This window comes from Equus przewalskii, chromosome 21 (assembly GCF_037783145.1).
Source record: "Equus przewalskii isolate Varuska chromosome 21, EquPr2, whole genome shotgun sequence".
Classification (NCBI taxonomy): domain Eukaryota; kingdom Metazoa; phylum Chordata; class Mammalia; order Perissodactyla; family Equidae; genus Equus; species Equus przewalskii.
The window spans coordinates 4,731,131-4,751,419 of record NC_091851.1 but is presented as its reverse complement, the minus strand read 5'-3'; the positions used below and the strand labels follow the sequence as shown (position 1 = coordinate 4,751,419).

The 20,289-nt window shown below is 43.1% G+C and overlaps 1 protein-coding gene across 4 annotated transcripts in view; it reads left to right on the top strand.

Moving 5' to 3' along the window:
• The window catches only part of CFAP61 (cilia and flagella associated protein 61), a 294,720-nt gene extending 278,189 nt beyond the window's left edge, over positions 1 to 16,531 (top strand). For 3 of the 4 annotated variants that reach the window (XR_011530921.1, XM_070588743.1, XM_070588744.1), the window contains 2 exons: positions 2,445 to 2,535; positions 15,561 to 16,050. Coding sequence is in view for 3 of the 4 variants with exons in the window: in XM_070588743.1 (XP_070444844.1) it covers positions 2,445 to 2,535; positions 15,561 to 15,761 (292 nt within the window). In the remaining variant the exon portion in view is untranslated. Of the gene's footprint in view, positions 1 to 2,444; positions 2,536 to 15,560 lie in introns of all 4 variants that reach the window. The other variant, XM_070588742.1, reaches the window with a different exon arrangement.
• The last annotated feature ends 3,758 nt before the right edge of the window (positions 16,532 to 20,289 follow it).

Sequence of the window (20,289 nt, the reverse complement as noted above, 5' to 3'; positions counted from 1 at the left end):
GGCTGTGCTGGCGTGAGGACAGCAGAGACAGAGCTTATGGCACCTAGAAGGACGTGGCTGTAGACCCCCGAAACCAAGAGGGTGGGAACTGCTGGTGGTGCCATGGAAACACACACAGGGCATCTCAGCAACTGAGGGATGATAGCAACAAATCTCAAAGGGCCCATTGGTTTCTAATTTAGGGGTTATGATAGTTTCACGATTTGCACATCCACAATTCCCTGAAACTTTTCTAGAAGCTGTTCAGACCTAAGAGGCAGGGACCATCCTGGCAAAGCTGTGCTTGAGTGTCTGGACTTAGGCTATTATTGTTGCTTTGGTCCAAGAAGCTACACTCTAAGGAAATGTATCAAAACATCACCCTATTAAGCGGGTCCCTCCTGAGGCAGCCAGCCCCGGCCCAGGACCATCGCTCCAGGAATTAGATGGATGTTGGCTGTTGGCCAGGTTGTAGGCGCCCAGAATCCCAGCTAGAAATCCCACAGACTCGACTCCATTCATTCAGGATTCAGTGGCCTTGAGTGACTCCAGAGCCGAGCACTCCTCTGACAGATTTCCATTTAGTGCCCTCTGACACCCTTGGCCTTCCGTGCTGCAGGGCTCAGTGAGACCATCCTTAAAGCCTGGTTTCACACAGGGCTTTCCCGCTGTTCCCAGCAAGGCTCCCTTTTTCCTAATACTGCCCATTTGGGGGCATTTTGTAGAGTTCTGTTGCCTATTTATTTAGCAGAACTTTATTCTATATTAATGACAGACCAATCAGGGCCAGGCAGTATAGAAGAATGTATACAGTGCAATGCACATTCTTTCACCTATTCATTCATTCATTATTCCTTCATTCATTCAGAGAACATCCATAGGGCCTGTTGTGTGCAAGTGCTGAGCTAGATGGCCTTGGAGACACAACAGGTCTGCCTGGACTCCTGCCTCTAGGAGCATCCTTCCCCCATCACCTCCTGAGCTCGTCTCCTGTCACTCCCCCTTTGTTTACTTCCACTCTGCCTCCCTGAATGGTCTGTGCACACGCACACTCCTGCCTCTGGGTGTTTGCACCTGCTGCTCCTTCTCTCCGGAAGGCTCTTTCCCCAGATCTCCATGTGGCTCGTTCTCTCCTTTCCCTTGGGCCTTTGCTCACTAAGACGCTGCCTTAGAGGTGAGCCTTTCTTTGGTCTCCCCTGCCCTTGCTTGATTTATGTTTTCTCCCTAAGCAATTCTCACTATCCAACATGCTGTATATTTACCTATTTATCCCTTGAATATAAGCTCCGTGGTAGCAGGGATGTTTGTCTGTTTTGGTCCCTGCTGTTTCTCCAGTTCCCAGAACAGTGCTGGGCACGTAAGGGGTATGGAGGAAATATTAGTAGAATTAATAGTTGGATGAATATGTGACTGGAACGACAAAGTAGGGAGTTAAACATGAAATTAGGTCATAGTTTGGTCAAGCGAATGGGTGATAGGTACTCACTGACATAGCTGAGTGCTGTGCTGATGGTGGCACAGACTCTTGTCATTAGACTTGTCTTTTAATGGCTCAGTGGTCCCTGGGACTCATTACCTCCTTCCCTAAGAATTAGCTTTAAGTTTCGGAAAACAAAAGGCGCCCATCGGCACGTGGGCACCAGTGTTTTCCTCCCCTGCACACATGTGATATCCATTAACTGAAACGGGAACAACACTCAAGTCCAGAGGCGAGTGAAGCCCACACAATCGACATGTCTCTAACCCTGAAGAAGGCAAGTTATCTGTTCCAAGACACTTAATGTTAAAATAAAGTAAGAGTTAAAGATACTAATAAATGTCCTTGATTCTTCCAAGAATGCATCAAATTTTCAGCCATCACCTGTGAATAAAGGATGGCCACGTTGCTCTGCATGCAAGAAAGCATTTGTTCAAACAGTTTTCAGTGAAAAGTTAGCAAATAAAAACACTGAAAGAGCTGCTCTCCTAAAGAGATTCAATTAAGCATCAGTGCAATTGTACAGAGACCATGTTGCAACACCAAGGTGGCCTGTTTTTCTGGTCATTATTAATCCAGAAACCTTAATGATGAACAACATTTGTGTTATTGTCTACCCAAATTTAATTTGTTTATGCAGCAGTTCAGTTAATCCTGCAATCTGGTTTTCTCAAACGAGGGCAGATAATGGAGACATCGTTCTTTACAAGTCTTCAGGCTTTTAAATTCTGATAAAATCAGGATTCTTCACTGGGTCTTGCCCCAGCTCTGAATTAAACCACTTTAAATGTAATTATGGAACCTGGCCTTACATCAGGAACATCCATTTAAAAAATTGATTGGTCAGGCTGTTCTACAAGGCATTTTATGAGCAAACAATTGCAATGGGGCCAGAACTGTAATTTATAAAGGCAAAAAAGCAGGTAAATACTTTATTAGTGGTAATGAGAGGGTTTCCAGCTAACTGAATCCTTTCTTTCCTTGCTAGCTACTTCACGGAGCCATGGTGCATGGCCCTCTTTCACGATCGTTTTATTGATCTCAGGAAAGAGTTACACCAAATCCTAACCTCCAAAGAGGTAAGAATGATTAATGGGTATGTGGGCTATTCCTTGCAAATTATAAGCAGTTTATAGTTGTTGGTCATTTAGACTTTTCCCTACATTCCCTCTTTATGGTTTTACTTTTAAAAACCAACTCTACTTCATATAAACTATCTACAGAGCGTGTAAACATAGACAGTGAGGTTCCAGGGAAAGAGGATTGTTTAAACCCTTTTATGAGGGCAGGTGTCTTTTTCCTTTTTGCAAGTAACTGCATTTTCATTATCAGCTAACGGTGTTGGCTGAAAACTGAGTATGAGTTGTATCTTCTTGCCCTCAAGAATGAAGATTGCATTCCTTTAGTTTCTGACCGTATTTGTCCAGCCATGCTTGTGGATTTTCTAGATTTCTAGAAAGCAAAACCTCTGGAGGAAAAGCCTGCAGTGGGGGATGGTTCTGGTTTCTGCATTTACAAATGGGAAGGCCGCAGGAAGAGGGGGTGCATCCAGTGGGGTCTACCTCTAGCTCAGACTCCTGTGGAACAGGGACTAGCTATTCCCACCTCAGAGAGCTGTGGGAGAGTAATGGAGTGCAAGCAGTGTGTATATATATAAACAGTAATTCCTTTTCTCAAATATTAAGATGACATAACCCATTTCATTTCCCTTTCTACCTTGTCTTCAGAGAAGTAAAGAAGTTCAATCCCATTAACTATGATATCCTAGAGCTCAGTAGATCCATTTTTATCTCCCTCCACATGTGGAGAAAGAAATAACAGACTATTGCCTACAACTGTTATTATAAATAATTTCAAATCTATATATGACATTAAAAAACAAGATCATTATAAGATATCTCAAATCCTTTTATGTAAGTAAGAGAGGCACAGATTATAAATCCACTGGTACTACATTTAGCTGTGACTGAAGCCAAAGAGTTCCCTACCAATGTGAAGCTTTGTGCAGTCAAAATGATCCTTCAAAACCCTCTAAGAAAGGTGATAATTATAAACATATATGTACCTAACAACAGAACCCCAAAATATATAAAACACATGTTGATAGAATTGAAGGAAGAAATAGTTCTAGAAAAATAGTTGGAGACTTCAATATCTCACTTCCAATAATCAATAGAACAACCAGATAGAAGATCAGTAAGTAGACAGAGGACTTGAATAGTACTATAAACCAACGAGATCTAACAGATGTATAGAGAGCACTCCGTCCACCAACAGGAGGCACATTCTTCTCAAGTGCACGTGGAATGCTTTCCAGCATGGGCCATATGTTAGGCCATGAAACAAGTGTCAATAAATTTTAAAAGATTTCAATCGTACAAAGTATACTCTCCAACCACAATGAAATAAAACTAGAAATCAAAATCAGAAAGAAAACAAAAATGCACAAATTTGTGGAAATTGAACAACAGACTTTTAAGCAACATCTTTGATTTTAAGAAAATCAAATGGGATATTAGAAATACTCAGAGACATATGAAACTAAAAACACGACATACCAGAACTCATGGGATGCAGTGAAAACAGTTTTCAGAGGGAAATTTATAGCTATAAATGCCTACATTTAAAGAAAAAAGTGAAGATCTCAAATCAGTAATTTAATTGTGCTCCTTAAGGAACTAGAAAAAGAAAACCAAACTAAACCCAATGCTAGCAGAAGGAAGGAAATACTAAAAAGTTAGAGTGAAGATAAATGAAATAGAGAATAGAAAAACAACAAATTAATGAAACCAGAAGTTGATTCTTTGAAAATACCAACAAAATTAACAAAGCTTTAGCTAGATTAAGAAAAAAAGACTCAAATTACTAACATCAGAAATGAAAGTAGGGACATTTCCACTGACCTTACAGAAATAATAAAGGATTATAAGAGAATACTATAAACAATTGTATGAAACCCAGTTAGCTATCCTAAATGAAATGGACAAATTCCTAGAAACACACAAACTACAAAAACTAACTCAAGAAGGAATAGACAATCTCAACAGACCTGTAACAAATAAAGGTATTGAATCAGTAATCAAAAACCTCCCACAAAGAAAAGCCTAAGACCAGTTGGCTGCACTGGTGAATTCTACCAAACATTTAAAGAAGAATTAATACTAAGCCTTCTCAAACTCCTCCAAAAAAATAAAAGAGGAAGGAACACTTTCTGGTCCTTTCTATGAGGTCAGGATTACCCTGATACCAAAGCCAGACAAAGACATCAAAAGAAAAGAAAACTACAGAACAATATCCCTTATGAATTTAGATAATCTTCAACAGAATATTGGCAAACTAAATCTTGCAGCATGTTAAAAGGATTATACAGTATGACCATGTGAGATTTACCCCAGAAATGTAAGAGTGATTCCCCATATAAAAATTAATCAATGTAGGGGCCAGCCCTGTGGTGTAGTGGTTAAGTTTGGCACACTCTGCTTTGGGGCCGGGTTCACAGGTTCTGATTCCGGTTGTGGACTTACTCCACTTGTCAGCTATGCTCTGGTGGCAACCCACCTATAATGTGGAGGAAGATTGGCACAGATGTTAGCTCAGGTCTAATCCTCCTGAAGCAAAAAAAAAAAAAAAAAAAAGACGAAGATTGGCAAGAGATGTTAGCTCAGGGCTGATCTTCCTCAGCCAAAAATAATAATAATCACTGCAATACACCACATTAATCAAAGGAAGGGGAAAATGCTATCATCTCAACTGATGCAGAAAAAGCATTTAATGGGGGAATCTCGTCAAGATGGCAGCGAAAGCAGACTCTGGATTCATCTCTTCCCACAAACACAACAGGTTACAACTATTTTTGGAAAAATTACCCTGGAGAGAAAACTGGATAAAAAGAACCCCCACAACAAGGGACAGTCCTGACTAAGGAGGAAGAGGCAGAAATTCCTGCTGGAGAGGAAAAAAGCCACCTTTAGGAGCAGTGGAGCTTCTCAGCTGGTGAGGTGGGAGCCACCCTAAGGTACGCAGCCCTCCCTGGAGGAGTGAGGTCTGGAGTGGGGGCGATACTGCTATAAGCATCCTTCAGACTCAGCCCAACTGAGACGGGGGTCTTACTGTCTGGCTTTGCTGGTTATTAACTGCAGTGAGGACACCTCCAGAAAAGCTATCAGCCGAAAGCCGAAAAGATTCAGGTCTTAAAGGGCCCACGCACAAACTCACTCATTGCGGCAACCTAAAATCACCAGAGAGAAGGCTGACAGTCCTTTGGTTAAATGAGACACACCTGGTGGGCTCTGGAGGCACCTTGGTGAGAGGAGGGACCTCTCCAGAGACTGAGACATTGGTGGGGGCCATTGTTCTGACCTGGTCCAGGTGTGCTGACACGACCCTCGTGGGAGCCATTGAGGTTCATCCCTTGGCCAGTTAGCCCAGGGGTCTGCCACACCCACTAGAACACAGATTTAATCCAGTTCAGCCAGGGCAGGCAACCCGCCCTAGGGACCTACACCACCTAACAGCAAGCCCTCAGGCTACTTTCAGCCTGCATTGACTGGGTGCCTTGATCCTCTACAGGCAGGCAAGGGTGTCTGCCTTTATGGGGCAGGGCCTGTGTGAGGACCAGGTGAACTGTGGGGGGCATCGGTGGAGAGGTGGGGGCTTCTGCAGTGTGGCGTCGGGGTATGCTCCAGGGGGTTGAGAAGTGTGCACCCACCAGGACTGTGTTGATGGTGTGTGTGGTCCTGTCAGAGGTGAGGCTTATCAGTGGCAGAAGACCTGTGCTTCACAAATAGCCGTAAAAAGGATCAGTCCCACCTTCCAAAGCCTGAAACAATTGAGTGCTCCCATGCCTAGGGCCAGCCCCACTCAGCTGCACCCAAGAGAACTGACAACAGCCTTGTAGGGCTGAGGCCTATCACAACTGTAAGCCCCTGAGCCTAGCAACCAGCTACCTGGGTACCAACCCAATTGAGAGGAAAACTTCAATAGGAGTGTGCCGATAGACTTTGTAGCCAACAGTGCTGAGGCTCCCCAAACTGGATTTACAAACAGCTGGCCAGGGAAGGAAAGACTAGACTCCCTGGGTTCCTGCAGTGGGAGCAACCCTGCCACAGCAGAAGGACACAAGTAGCCCACAAAAGGGTCACTCCTGGGTCTTCTGGACTGGTGATGAGAGGGAAGCACACTCCTGGGCCTCATAAGACATCTCATACATAAGGCCACTTCTCCAAGATCAGGAGACATAGCCGACTCACCTAATACATAGAAATAAGCATAGAGAAAGAGCCATAATGAGGAGACAAAGGAATACTTTCCAAGCAAGGGAACAGGACAAAACCCCAGAAAAAGGAATAAATCAAACAGAAACAAGTGACCTATTCGACAAAGAGTTCAAACAGAATATCATGAGGATGCTCACAGATATGGGGAGAAGAATGGATGAACACAGTGAGCACATCAGCAAAGAACTGGAATATATAAAAAAAAAAAAATCAGAAATGAAGACTACAATACTGGAAATGAGAAATTCACTAGAGGGTCTCAGTAGCAGAGTAGACGATGCAAAAGAACAGATCAATGAGCTAGACGAAAGACTAGAGGAAATCACCCAAGCAGAACAGAAAAAAGAAAAAAGAATTAGACAGAATGAGAACAGTCTAAGGGAACTCTGGGACAATATCAAGCGTGCTAACATTCGGATTATAGGTGTCCCAGAAGGAGAAGAGAGACACAAAGGGGCAGAAAATTTATTTGAAGAAATAATAGATGAAAATTTTCCTAATCTGAGGAGGGAAACAGACATCCAAGTTCAGGAAGCACAGAGAGCTCCAAACAACATAAGCCCAAAGAGGCCCACACCAGGACATATTATAATTAAAATGTCCAAAATTAAAGACAAAGAGAGAATCCTAAAAGCAGCAAGAGAAAAGCCACAAGTGACATATAAAGGGAAGCCCATCAGGCTATCAGCGGACTTCTCAGCTGAGACCCAACAGGCAAGAAGAGAATGGCATGACATATTTAAAGTGCCAAAAGGAAAAAACCTACAGCCAAGAATACTCTATCCATCAAGGTTGTCATTCAGATTGGAAGGAGAGATAAAGAGCTTCCCAGACAAGCAAAAATTAAAGGAGTTTATCACCAAGAAACCAGTTCTAAAAGAAATGCTGAAGGGATTTATTTAAGCAGGAAAGCAATGACCACAAATAGAGATTAAAAAAAATTATTATCAAAAAAACAAAACAACAACAACAAAAAAACAGGCAATAAAATCACTTGTAAAGGTAAAAATATAGTAAAGGTAGCAGATCAACTACCTGTGAAGATAATATGAAGATTAAAAGATAAATGTACTAAAATCACCTATTTCAATGATAAGAGGGTAATGGATGGGCACACACTAAACAAGAGACTACATATGATTTGAAAAACATAAAATGTGTGAGGAGGAGAGTAAAAAAGTAGAGATTTTAGAAAGAGCTCAAGCTAAAGGGTCTATCAACTTGATATAGACTGTTATATACATAGAATATTAAACAGGATCCTCATGGTAATCACAAATCAGAAACCTATAATAAACAAGCAAGAAAGTAAGATGAAAGAAATCAAACATATTACTAAAGACAGCCATCAAACCACAAGGGAAGAGAGCAAGAGAACAAGACAGGAACAGAGAAGAACTACTAAAACACCCAGAAAAAAAAAAGTAACAAAATGGCAATAAATACATATTTATCAATAGCTACTTTAAACGTCAATGGACTAAATGCTCCAATCAAATGCCATAGGGTGGCCAACTGGATAAAAAAACAAGACCCATGTATATGCTGCATACAAGAGACACACTTCAGACCTAAAGATACTCACAAACTGAAAGTGAAAGGATGGAAAAAGATATTCCATGCAAATGGCAAAGAAAAGAAAGTGGGGGTAGCAATACTTATATCAGACAAAATAGACTTTAAAACAAAAACTGTAACAAGAGATGAAGACAGGCACTACATGATGATACAGGGAACAATCCAACAAGAAAATATAACACTTGTAAATATCTACACACCCAACATAGGAGCACCTAAATATATAAAGCAATTATTAACAGACATAAAAGGAGAAATAGACAGTAACACAATAATAGTAGGGGACTTTAACACTCCACTTACACCAATGGATAGATCAGCCAAATAGAAGATCCATAAGGAAACACTGGCCTTAAAGGACACATTAGACCAGATGGACTTAGAAGATATATACAGAACATTTCATCCCAAAACCAAAGAATACACATTCTTTTCAAATGCACATGGAACATTCTCCAGGATTGATCACATATTAGGCCACAAACAAGTCTCAATAAATTTAAGAAGATTGAAATAATACCATGCATCTTTTCTGACCACAAAGGAATGAAACTAGAAATCAACTACAGGAAGAAAATCCACAAAAATGTGGAGATTAAATAAAATGCTACTGAACGATGATTGGGTCGATGAAGAAATCAAAGGAGAAATCAAAATATTCCTGGAGACAAATGAAAAGGAAAATACGACATGCCAAAATCTGTGGGATACAGCAAAAGCGGTTCTAAGAGGGAAGTTTATAGCAATTCAGGCCTACCTCAACAAAGAAGAAAAATCCCAAATAGACAATCTAAAGGTACTGGAAAAAGAACAACAAACAAAGCCCAAAATCAGCAGAAGGAAGGAAATAATAAAAATCAGAGCAGAAATAAATGATATAGAGACTAAAAAAAAAATAGAAAAAATTAATGAAACCAAGAGCTGGTTCTTTGAAAAGAGAAACAAAATTGACAAACCCTCAGCTAGACTCACCAACAAAAAAAAGGAGAGAAGGCTCAAATAAATAAAATCAGAAGTGAAAGAGGAGAGATTACAATGGACATCTCAGAAATACAAAAGATAATAAGAGAATACTATGAAAAGCTATATGCCAACAAATTGGATAATCTAGAAGAAATGGATAAATTCTTAGAAACGTACAACCTTCCAAAACTGGACCAAGAAGAAGTAGAGAATTTGAATAGACCAATCACTAGTAAGGAGATCAAAACAGCAATCAAAAACCTCCCAAAAAATAAAAATCCAGGACCAGATGGCTTCCCTGGTGAATTCTACCAAACATTCAAAGAAGACTTAATACCTATCTTTCTCAAACTCTTCCAAAAAATTGAAGAGGAGGGGAGGCTTCTTAACTCCTTCTACGAAGCCAACATTATCCTGATACCAAAACCAGACAAGGACAACACAAAAAAAGAAAAGTACAGGCCAATATCACTGATGAACATCAATGCAAAAATCCTCGACAAAATACTAGCAAATCGAATACAACAATACATTAAAAACGTGAAACATCATGATCAAGTGGGTTTCATTCCAGGTATGCAGGAATGGTTCAACATCCCCAAATCTATCAATGCGATCTATCACATTAACAAAATGAAGAATAAAAATCACATGATCATCCCAATAGATGCAGAGAAAGCATTTGACAAGATACAGCATCCATTTATAATAAAAACTCTAAATAAAATGGGTATACAAGGAAAAAGCCTCAATATAATAAAGGCTATATATCACAAACCCACAGCAAATATCATTCTCAATGGAGAAAACTGAAAGCTATCCCTTTAACAACAGGAACCAGACAAGGATGCCCACTGTCACCACTCTTATTTAACATAGTATTGGAAGTCCTAGCCAGAGCAATCAGGCAAGACAAAGAAGTAAAAGGGATCCACATTGGAAAAGAAGAAGTGAAACTGTCACTCTTTGCATATGACATGATTTTATATCTAGAAGACTCTAAAGAATCCACTAAAAAACTTTTAAAACAATAAAGGAATACAGTCAAGTCGCGGGATACAAAATCAACGTACAAAAATCGGTTGTGTTTCTATACACTAACAACAAAGTAGCAGAAAGAGAAATTAAGAATACAATCCCATTTACAATTGCAACAAAAAGAATAAAATACCTAGGAATAAACTTAACGAAAGAGGTGAAAGATCTGTACACTGAAAACTATAAAACGTTGAAAGAAATCGAAGAAGACACAAAGAAATGGAAAGATATTCCGTGCTCTGGGATTGGAAGAATTAACATCCTTAAAATGTCCATACTTCCTAAAGCAATCTATAGATTCAACACAATCCCTATCAAAGTTCCAACATTTTTCACAGAAATAGAACAAAGAATCCTAAAATTTATATGGAACAACAAAAGACCCCGAATAACCAAAGGATTTCTGAGAAAAAAAGAACGAAGCTGGAGGTATCACACTCCCTAATTTCAAAATATATTACAAAGCTAGAGTAACCAAAACAGTATAGTACTGGCACAAAAACAGACACACAGATCAATGGAACAGAATTGAGAGCCGAAAAGTAAACCCACACAATTATGGACAGCTAACATTCGACAAGGGAGCTGAGCATACGATGGAGAAAGGAGAGTCTCTTCAATAAATAGTGTTGGAAAAACTGGACAGCCACATGGAAAAGAATGAAAGTAGACCATTCTCTTACACCCATGCACAAAAATCAACTCAAAATGGATTAAAGACTTGAATGTAAGACCAGAAACCATGAAACTTCCAGAAGAAAACATAGGCAGTACTCTCTTTGACAGCGGTCTTAGGACCATATTTTCAAGTACCATGTCTGACCCGGCAAGGGAAACAAAAGAAAAAATGAACAAATGGGACTACATCAAACTAAAAAGCTTCTGCACAGCAAAGGAAACCATCAACAAAATGAAAAGACAACCTAACAATTGGGAGAAGATATTTGCAAACCATGTATCAGATAAGAGCTTAATATCCAAAATATACAAAGAACTCATACAGCTCAGCAACAAAAAAACCAACAACCCAATTAAAAAATGGGCAAAAGATCTGAACAGAGATTTCTCCAAAGAAGATATACGGATGGCCATCAGGCATATGAAAAGATGCTCAACATCGTTAGCTATCAGGGCAATGCAAATCAAAACTACAATGAGGTATCACCTCACTCTGGTCAGAATGGCTATAATTAACAAGACAGGAAACAACAAATGTTGGAGAGGATGTGGAGAGAAGGGAACCCTTCTACACTGCTGGTGGGAGTGCAACTGGTGCAGCCACTATGGAAAGCAGTATGGAGTATCCTCAGAAAATTAAGGATAGATCTACCATATGATCCAGCTATCCCACTGCTGGGTATTTATCCAAAGAACTTGAAAACGCAAAGACATAAAGATACTTGCACCCCTATGTTCACTGCAGCATTATACACAATAGCCAAGACTTGGAAGCAACCCAGGTGCCCATGAAGGGACGAATGGATAAAGATGTGGTATTTATACACAATGGAATACTACTCAGCCACAAGAAATGATGAAATCCGGCCATTTGTGACAACATGGGTGGACCTTGAGTGAAATAAGTCAGAGGGAGAAAGTCAAATACCTACCGTATGATCTCACTCATAAGTAGAAGATAAAAACAACGACAAACAAACACATAGCAATGGGGAATGGATTGGTGGTTACCATGGGGGAAAGGGGGAGAGGGTAAAAGGGGTGATTAGGCTCACATGTGAGGGGATGGACTATAATTAGTTTTGGGGTGGTGAACATGTTGTAATCTACACAGAATTCGAAATATATTATTATGTACATCCAAAAGCTATATAATGGTATAACCCAATGTTACTGCAATTAAAAATGAATAAATAAACAAAAAAGAAAAGGAAAAAGCATTTAACTAAATTAAACATGCTTTCGTGGTAAAAACACTAAAAATCCCTAGGAATAGAGGGGAACTGCCCCAATCTGATAAGGGGTAGTTATGAAAAACCCACAGCTAACATTGCACTCAATTCTGAAAGACTGAAAGCTGTGCCTCTGAGATCTGGAACAAGAAAGGATGCCTGCTTTCATCACTTACACTCAACATTGTACTGGAAGTTCTAGCCAGAGCAATTAGGCAGGAAAAAGAAATAAAAAACATCCAAATTGGAAAGGAAACTGATCTCTGTTCTCAGATGACATGATCTTATATATAGAAAATCCTAAAGAGCCACAAATAATATTAGAGCTAATAAATGAATTCAGCAAAATTACAGGATACAAGACTGACATACAGTAATCAGTTGTCTACATTAGCAATGAATAATCCAAAAATGAAATTAATAAAACAATTCCATTTACAATAGCATCAAAAAGAATAAAATACTTGGGAATAATTTTAACCAAGAAGGTGCAAGTCTTGTACACTGAAAACAACAGGACATTTCTGAAAGAAATTAAGGAAGACCTAAATAAATGGAAAGACATCTATGTTCATGGATTTGAAGACAGTATTGTTAAGATGGCAATGCTAGCCAAGGCAATCTTCAGATTTCAACGCAATCCTATCAAAATCCCAATGGTATTTTTTGTAGGCATGGAAAAGCCAATCCTAGGGTTCATATGGAAATGCAAGGGACTCCAAAAAACCAAAACAATTTTGAGAATAAAAAGAAAAAGTTGAAGGACACAACTTTCCAATTTCAAAACTTACTACAAATCAACAGTAACCAAGACAGTATGGTACTTGCATAAGGATAGATACATAGATCAATGGAATAAAATTGAGAGTCCAGAAGTAAACCGATTTACATGAAAAGATGTTCACATCATTAGTCATTAGGGAAATACAAAGCAGAATCACAATGAGATACCACTTCACACCCACTAGGATGGCTATAGTTAAAAAAAAAAGGGGGGGGGGAGGAAATAACGAGTGTTGGCAAGGCTATGGAAAAATTGGAACTGTCACACATTGCTGGTGGGAATGTAAAATTATGCAGCTGCTGTGGAAACACAGTTTCATGGTTCCTCATGACTTACATACAGAATTACTATATGACCTAGCCTGAACTCCTAGTTATATACCCAAAAGAATTGAATATAGGTATCCAAATGAATATTTGTACAAAAATGTGCATAGCAGCACTATTCAGAATAGCCAGAAGGAAGAAGCAACCCACATGTCCATCAACAGATCAATGGATTAACAAATGTGGTGTATCTCCACAATGGAAAAGTATTCTGCCGTAAAAAGAAATGACGTACCGATAGTCTGCAAAGTGGGTGAACCTCAAAGACTATGTTAAGTAGCAGAAGCCAGACACAAAAGATCAGGTATTGTGTGTGGCATTGTGAGGTGAGCTGTACGGATGAGCACTGTGGAGGGGAGATAGTCACCCTGAGAGAGCAGAGGGTCACCCTGAGAGGGGAGAGTGTCACTCTGAGAGGGGAGATGGTCACCCTGAAGTGGGGACGGTCACACTGAGAGAGGTCACACCCTGAGAGGCAAATGCACGAAAATATGTTTATAATCTAGAGCAGCATTTGTCTTAGGAAAACTTAAAAGTTCCGTTTTGTCAATGTACAATTTTTACCCCAAGGCAGAACAGCATCATACAATATGAGCCCCAAATCTTCTGTAATTTTTGTAAGTTCATTGTTTTTGATTGATACAAGTCTCCTGAAAAATTAAGAAAGAACCAACCTCGTAGGTATTGCAGAACATATGCTTGGGGGTGTGCTGGTGGCGCTCCAATGGTCCAGCTCCTCTAACAGTTGGTTCTCGGTGGCAGTTGCCTCTTTCTCTCTCACCGTCCTGTTGAGTTGATTTGCAGTCCTGTGACCCCCACTGACTTTTCTTCCAAATGTATCATCTCCAATGCCTGGCAGTGGCTTACTTAAATAACCAAGTGATAATTACCTTATGCCTCCATACAGTTTGAATCTATTTTTCTATCGAAGTTCTTACTATTAATAAATTAATGATCCAGTAGAACTCTGCAAGTTATCCACTTTTTTTCTGTTCGAAATAGAAAGAATTATTAGAAGTTCAAATAAACACACCATTGAGGTCCACGTGACGCTTCCTTGAGGGTAATCGTCAACTGTTTCGGTGTTCAGAAAGCACGCAGCTCAAACCTTGGTGAAGTGTTCTTTGACACAGCCCCTATAGATGGGCAGATTTGTGACACAGCAAACGAGGGGCAGCGTTAGCTGGAGAATCCAGGTGGTGTGTGTGCAGGTGCTAACAGTATAATTCTGTCAACTTGCCTCGGTGTTTGAATATTTTTACAACAAAATGTTGGAAAACAATTCCATGTTATAGATATGCACAGCATGTGATTCTCAACTTCAAATAACTTTATTCTCTCAGCCCTATCTTTAAAGATATCAATGAAATTTAACTTTACTAAGAATTTATTCTAAGGCTTTCTGTGTGTGTGTGTGTGTGTGTGTATGTGTGTGGAAGATGGGCCCTGAGCTAAATCGGTTGCCAATCTTCCTCTGCTTTATGTGGGACGCCGCCACAGCGTGGCTTGATGAGTGGTGGTAGGTCTGCGCCGAGGATCTGGGCCTGCAAACTCCAGACCATCGGAGCAGAGTGTGGGAACTTAACCACTATGCCCCGGGCCAGCCCTGGAATTTATTCTAAGGCTTTTTTAAGTCCTATTTTTGGGGAGTGTAACCAAGTAAAGTAAACCATGTAGGAGTTTTCACGTAAAAATGTTTAATCACTTCCTTTCTTATTTCTAAAACAAGCATGATTTACAGATAATTTTTATCTGAAAATTGAGCTTAAAATTGCTATCCTTGCCGAACCTTGAATACATGATGCTAAGTGAAGTAAGCCAGTCACAAAAAGACAGCTACTGTGTGATTCCATGTATATGGGACACCTAGCGTGGTCAAATTCCGAGAGCCAGAGAGTAGAGTGGTGGCTGCCAGGCGATGGGAGGAGGGGCTAGGGGAGTTAGTGTTGAATGGGGACAGAGTTTCAGTTTGGGAGGATAAAAAGTTCTGGAGATGGATGGTGGTGATGGTTGCACAACACCCTGAATATCCTTAATGCCACTGAAATGTACACTTCAGAGTGGTTAAAGTGGTAAATTTTATGTATATTTTGCCACAATTAAAAATAGTTTTTTAAAAGATAAAAAGTAATGATCCTTGGGGAGCTGAGCACTATCTTTTCATTGTAGTGAAGCTTCCTTCTTACTGTGGGCTAAGTTCTCTCTCTGGCCTCTTCCTGTATTTTCCAGGAGGGAGACCTTCCTTCCATGGAACAGTTAGCCCGTCAGATAGAAGATGAGGAAATTAGCCTGAAGGAGAAGCCCAGGAGCTATCTCAAAAGAGTTTTCCAGGAAACCATCTACAAGCCGCTGGTGGAGAAGAGCATCCTTGACTACCTGCACTACAATCAGTACCACCTGCCCATGTACGCGTGGCCAGGCATCATTTAGTCGTGGCCCTGGTCTCCACTTTATTTTCTTCACACATGTAGTTCCTGGAAGTGCTCTGTATAAAAAGGAAACCTCTCTGAAGCCTGGCTTGATAGCCAAGGCCCATCGCATTGTGGTTTTGCCATTTCTTTCCCGTGTCCTTTTATGCTTGTAGTTTTCTATCATCCCGGTAGGTGGCGCACGGCGGTGAGTCTCTATTCTGGGGCAGGGAGACACCTTACCAACACGAGGCGTGTTCCTGGGCAGAATAAGCCCTGTTAGCAATAAAATGAGATTGTACTGTATAGAACTCGTTTTTACCTTGGGTGTGATTCTGTTTGAGTCCCTGAAATGTTCTGCCACCAATTTTGTTAGGTCTTCACATGTTTACCCAGTAATACTCCTGGGCGATAAGAAAGAAAATCCTGTGCCCAGAGTGGAAAATTGGTAAAACAGATGATGAGACATTAACTCTGTAATCTAACATCGGAAAGACAGATTGCGTTGGAAAGTCTACCTGAACTTTGGAAAGGAGGAGGCTGCTGTCACAGTCCCTGTTTTTTTAATGTTGCAGGTCCTGAGCATAAATGCACTGGAAAACTAGAAGATCAACACACCAGCTCGGGCACAGCTTTTTAGATCACAAAAGTGCAGGAAACTAGTGGGAAATTAATCTGGTTCATTTCCTCTGACCTTTAGCACTGTCGCTTTGCAGTGGGAGCCTCTGGTACATGTCACCTGTAATGTGGGTCAGAAATCCCCCTTCTTACAAATAAAGCAAATTAAGTGTCTGCTAGAAAACATACGAATTCGGGAACAACACATAAGATTGTTTTCATTTATTTGGATTTCTTTTAGCAGACTGTAACACAATTTGTGACTGAATTTTTTACCAGCAGGGCTTAAAACTGGTTTTCATGCACACAATTCCAGTTTTTGTTCATTTTTTTGTATTTATGTTAACATTTAGCAAAAGCCTCAATTACAAAGATTGCATAGCTATTAGGAGGAAAGGTCATAGTTGGCATTACAGAATTATACACCCATTATCAAGCTGATACTTCTCAAAAATAAATTGTTCCAGCACACTAGACTCCGATTTTTCTAAGACAGGCAAAAGCAAACAAGAAACTCCACTAATTCCTTCACATGTGTGTTTTACACAAATGCATGGGTCATTTAAGGGGAGGGCCCAACTTCGGCCAGATGGTACAAACTGTGTAACTTGAATGGAGAGCGATCCCTACTGGTTCACCCTTCCAACTGCAAGCCCAACACACCAGAAAGCGGATTGCAGGGGCATGCAGATGAGTCAGTTTAGAAAACCACCCTCCCCTCGGCCCTCCCCCACCCCAGAGGCCCTGGGTCAAATTCATCAGCAAACGGAGCGAGTTTCTGGGTGGACACGAACAGAACCACCTCATTTAGAGATCAACAGTTATGATTTCTGTGACCAAGGATTACAATTAAAAAGCTTCTAGTTACATAAATGTGACCCCAAATGACAATGCCATCCTTAATACTGAATCATGCATAAATTTGATGTTTTCTTTTGCTGCTAAAAAAAAAATAGTCTTGAACCTCCATAAGTATCATGGCAGATTTGAAAATGTCTAGAAAATATTTTAGTCTACGGAATATGTCAATGAGTTTATTCTAATCATCGTCCCATATTCAGAAGGTGAGCAATTTCCTGGATCTGGACAGGAATTTTAGCAAATAAGTGCAGACTTGAGCATTTTATCAATGAGGAGCAACTTTTCAAAGAATAAGAAAGGAATCCAAGAGTCGTTGATCGTAACTTGAAATGGGCTGTTTTAAAGGGCTTCAGGAGAATAAAGATGCTTGCTGATGACAAAGCCTAGCCAAGGAAAAGGCTTCAAAGAGACCAATATTCGGACTTCTGTCGATGTGCACAGGCATGGATTCTGCAGAGACAGATGAATGTGTGAAGTCCCTACGTGCTCCAGCATTTGCTGCTGAGCTGGGGACATCTTAGGTTCTAAGCCTGATCCTGGCATTCTATGGTTTTCAACAAAGAACACCGACGAGAAAATATCCAAGTTTTATTCCCCCAAATCTCATGCCACAACCATGCCTCACAGATGCCTCTAACAGTCCCTGACAGATGTGGGTTTGTGAGAGGTAGCCTCCTCCTTTCCAAAAATGGCTCCTTATATTACCCCCAGACACCGCAGGAAGGCAAAGCAAAATGAAAGATGAGGTGAGAGCGGATAAAATGCAAAGCCAGCCAATCAATATTTACCCTTAGAAGAGGGTGGGTTTGCGTGCGTGCGTGTGTGTGTGTGTGTGTGTGTGAGAGAGAGAGAGAGAGAGAGAGAGAGAGAGAGAGAGGGCTTGAGTGCCCCGGGTGAGCGAGTGTTAGCCAAGCAGGGAGAGAACTGGAGAGTCGCCTCGTGAGAGGAGCTGTTGATTGTTTTCTGGTCGAGAGAAGAGGTGATGATCGGCTGGGATAAAGTGAGCGCCGGGCCGGGGCAGGAGCCGGCAGCTGTATGCTAATGCTCACAGAAACCAAGCCTCCGCGTCCCCCATTAAAGCAGGCGGCCAGGAGGCCACACATCACTGAACAAATAGGCTCTCTCTAGACAAATAAAATAACACACGTTGGCCTGCAGGAAGCGGGGAGAGCCAGAGGGGGCGAAGAGTTGGGGGAGAGTGAGGAAGGGGGGAGAGAGACGGGAAGAGAGTAGGAAAGAGGAGAAGGAGACAGGGTGAGAGGGGAGGGGGAGAGAGGATGGACTGGAAGAGAGAGAGACCGGGAGAGAGGAAAGGGAAGAGAGAGGGGAGGGGAGAGGAGGAGAAGAAAGCGAGGTGGGGGGCGGGGAGAGACCTAGGAGAGAGACGGGGAGAAAGAAGGAAAGGGACAGTCTGAGGGAGAGAGACCGCAAGGGAGTCAGAGAGAGACAAGGGGAGTGAAAGACGGGAAGCGAGAGAAGGAAGGAGGGAGAGCCGGGACGGTGTAGGGAGGGCGGGGGGGGGGGGGGGGAGAAAGAGAAGGGGAGAGACGGGGAAGGAGGTAAGGAGAGACCGGGAGAGACAGGGGTGGCAAACAGGAGGGAGGAGAGGAGAGGGAAGGAGGCCAGGACCGGGAGTAAAAGAAGACGAGAGGGAGGGCAGGAGGAGAGAGGGTGGGCGCGGGGAAGAACACCCCCAAACCCAAAGGGTAGCAACACGAAAGGGGGGACCGAGGCCAAGGCGAAAAGGGCGCCCCTTCTGGCCCCCAGGAGCCTGGCTGCCTCTTCGTCCACCCTGGGGCGGGCGGGCGGGTGGAGGAGCGGGTCGCCGGGGCCTTTCTGTTCAGCTTTGCTGGGTTTTTGTCGGCCCCTTTTCCGAGACAGAGGCGCGCGGGTGGAAGCAGGCCCCGCGTGCGCCCCACGTTCAGTGCCATCCCGGTCGGGGCATAATTCTCTGGTGATGACTTTCCCACATTTTCTGGCGTCGCCTCTGCCAACACCACCCTCCAGTCGCGGCCCGGGCCCTTCCTGCCCTCTCCCCTCCCCAGCACGACGGTCCCACCCGAGGCAAAAACAAACAGCCCCGAGGGCACTTCAAGGAGCGTGCGGTGGCCCCGACGGCACGCTCGGGAGGATAAAAGAGGCGGCAGCCACCCCGCCGGCCCCCGGCCGGATAATGGGCGCCGAGCAGATTGCCGGGGGCACTTGAAACTCGAGGGGAGGGAAACACTTGAGCGCCGGCCCTCCCCGCGCCCGGCGGCCGGCGCAGCCGCGCGGACTCGCCCTTGTTCGCTCTTTCATGCGCTCGCCTTTTGTGTGGAATTATTTAAACGGGAGATCCATGGCAGCTTTATGCTAATGTGCCGAACAAAGGCAACGGCCCGCGGGCGGGGGGCCCGGAAGGTGCCTGGAGGCCGGACCGGGCCAGGCGGAGCGGCGGCGGGCGGGCTGCGCGTGGCTCTCGCGTGCCCCGGGGACCGCCGCAGCCACCCCTCATTCCTGCAAACACAAAGCCTCTCCGGGCCGGGCCGGCGCGCTGGGCGCACGGGGGCGCGGGGCCGGACGGCGGCCCGGCGGCGGTAAAGCGCAGCTCAGCCGGGCCGTGGCTCGTGGGCAGGGAGGGCCAGGGGCGGGGCGTCGGTGAATCCGGGACAGGGGTCCACAGCAGCGGGGGCGGGACGCTGACAACTCCCTCTCGCCCCTCCCGGGTGTCGCTAAACGCTCAGCGATTGCGGACCCTCTGGTCTTCGCCTCCCAGGGGCTGCCTGGACTCATCGACACCCCCGGGGCACCTGCTAGGCCGAAATTCTCCGCTTTAGCGCTTATTTCTAAGCTTCGCGCTTTCTAGAAACTCCTTGGAGATAGACTCTTGAACCCGGGGTCCCAGCGAACCCCGACGCGCTCCCCGACGGCAGCCTGGGACACCAGGACAGAGCAGAGTGCCTGCGGCCTCCAGCTCGGCAGCCGTCAAAAGAAGAACCCACAGCCGGGTCTGCAAGGACCCGAAGAGGAGAGGCCGCCTTACTTTTCCAAAGCGCCGGCCAGGACCTCGCAGGGAGGGGGGGAGTAGCCTG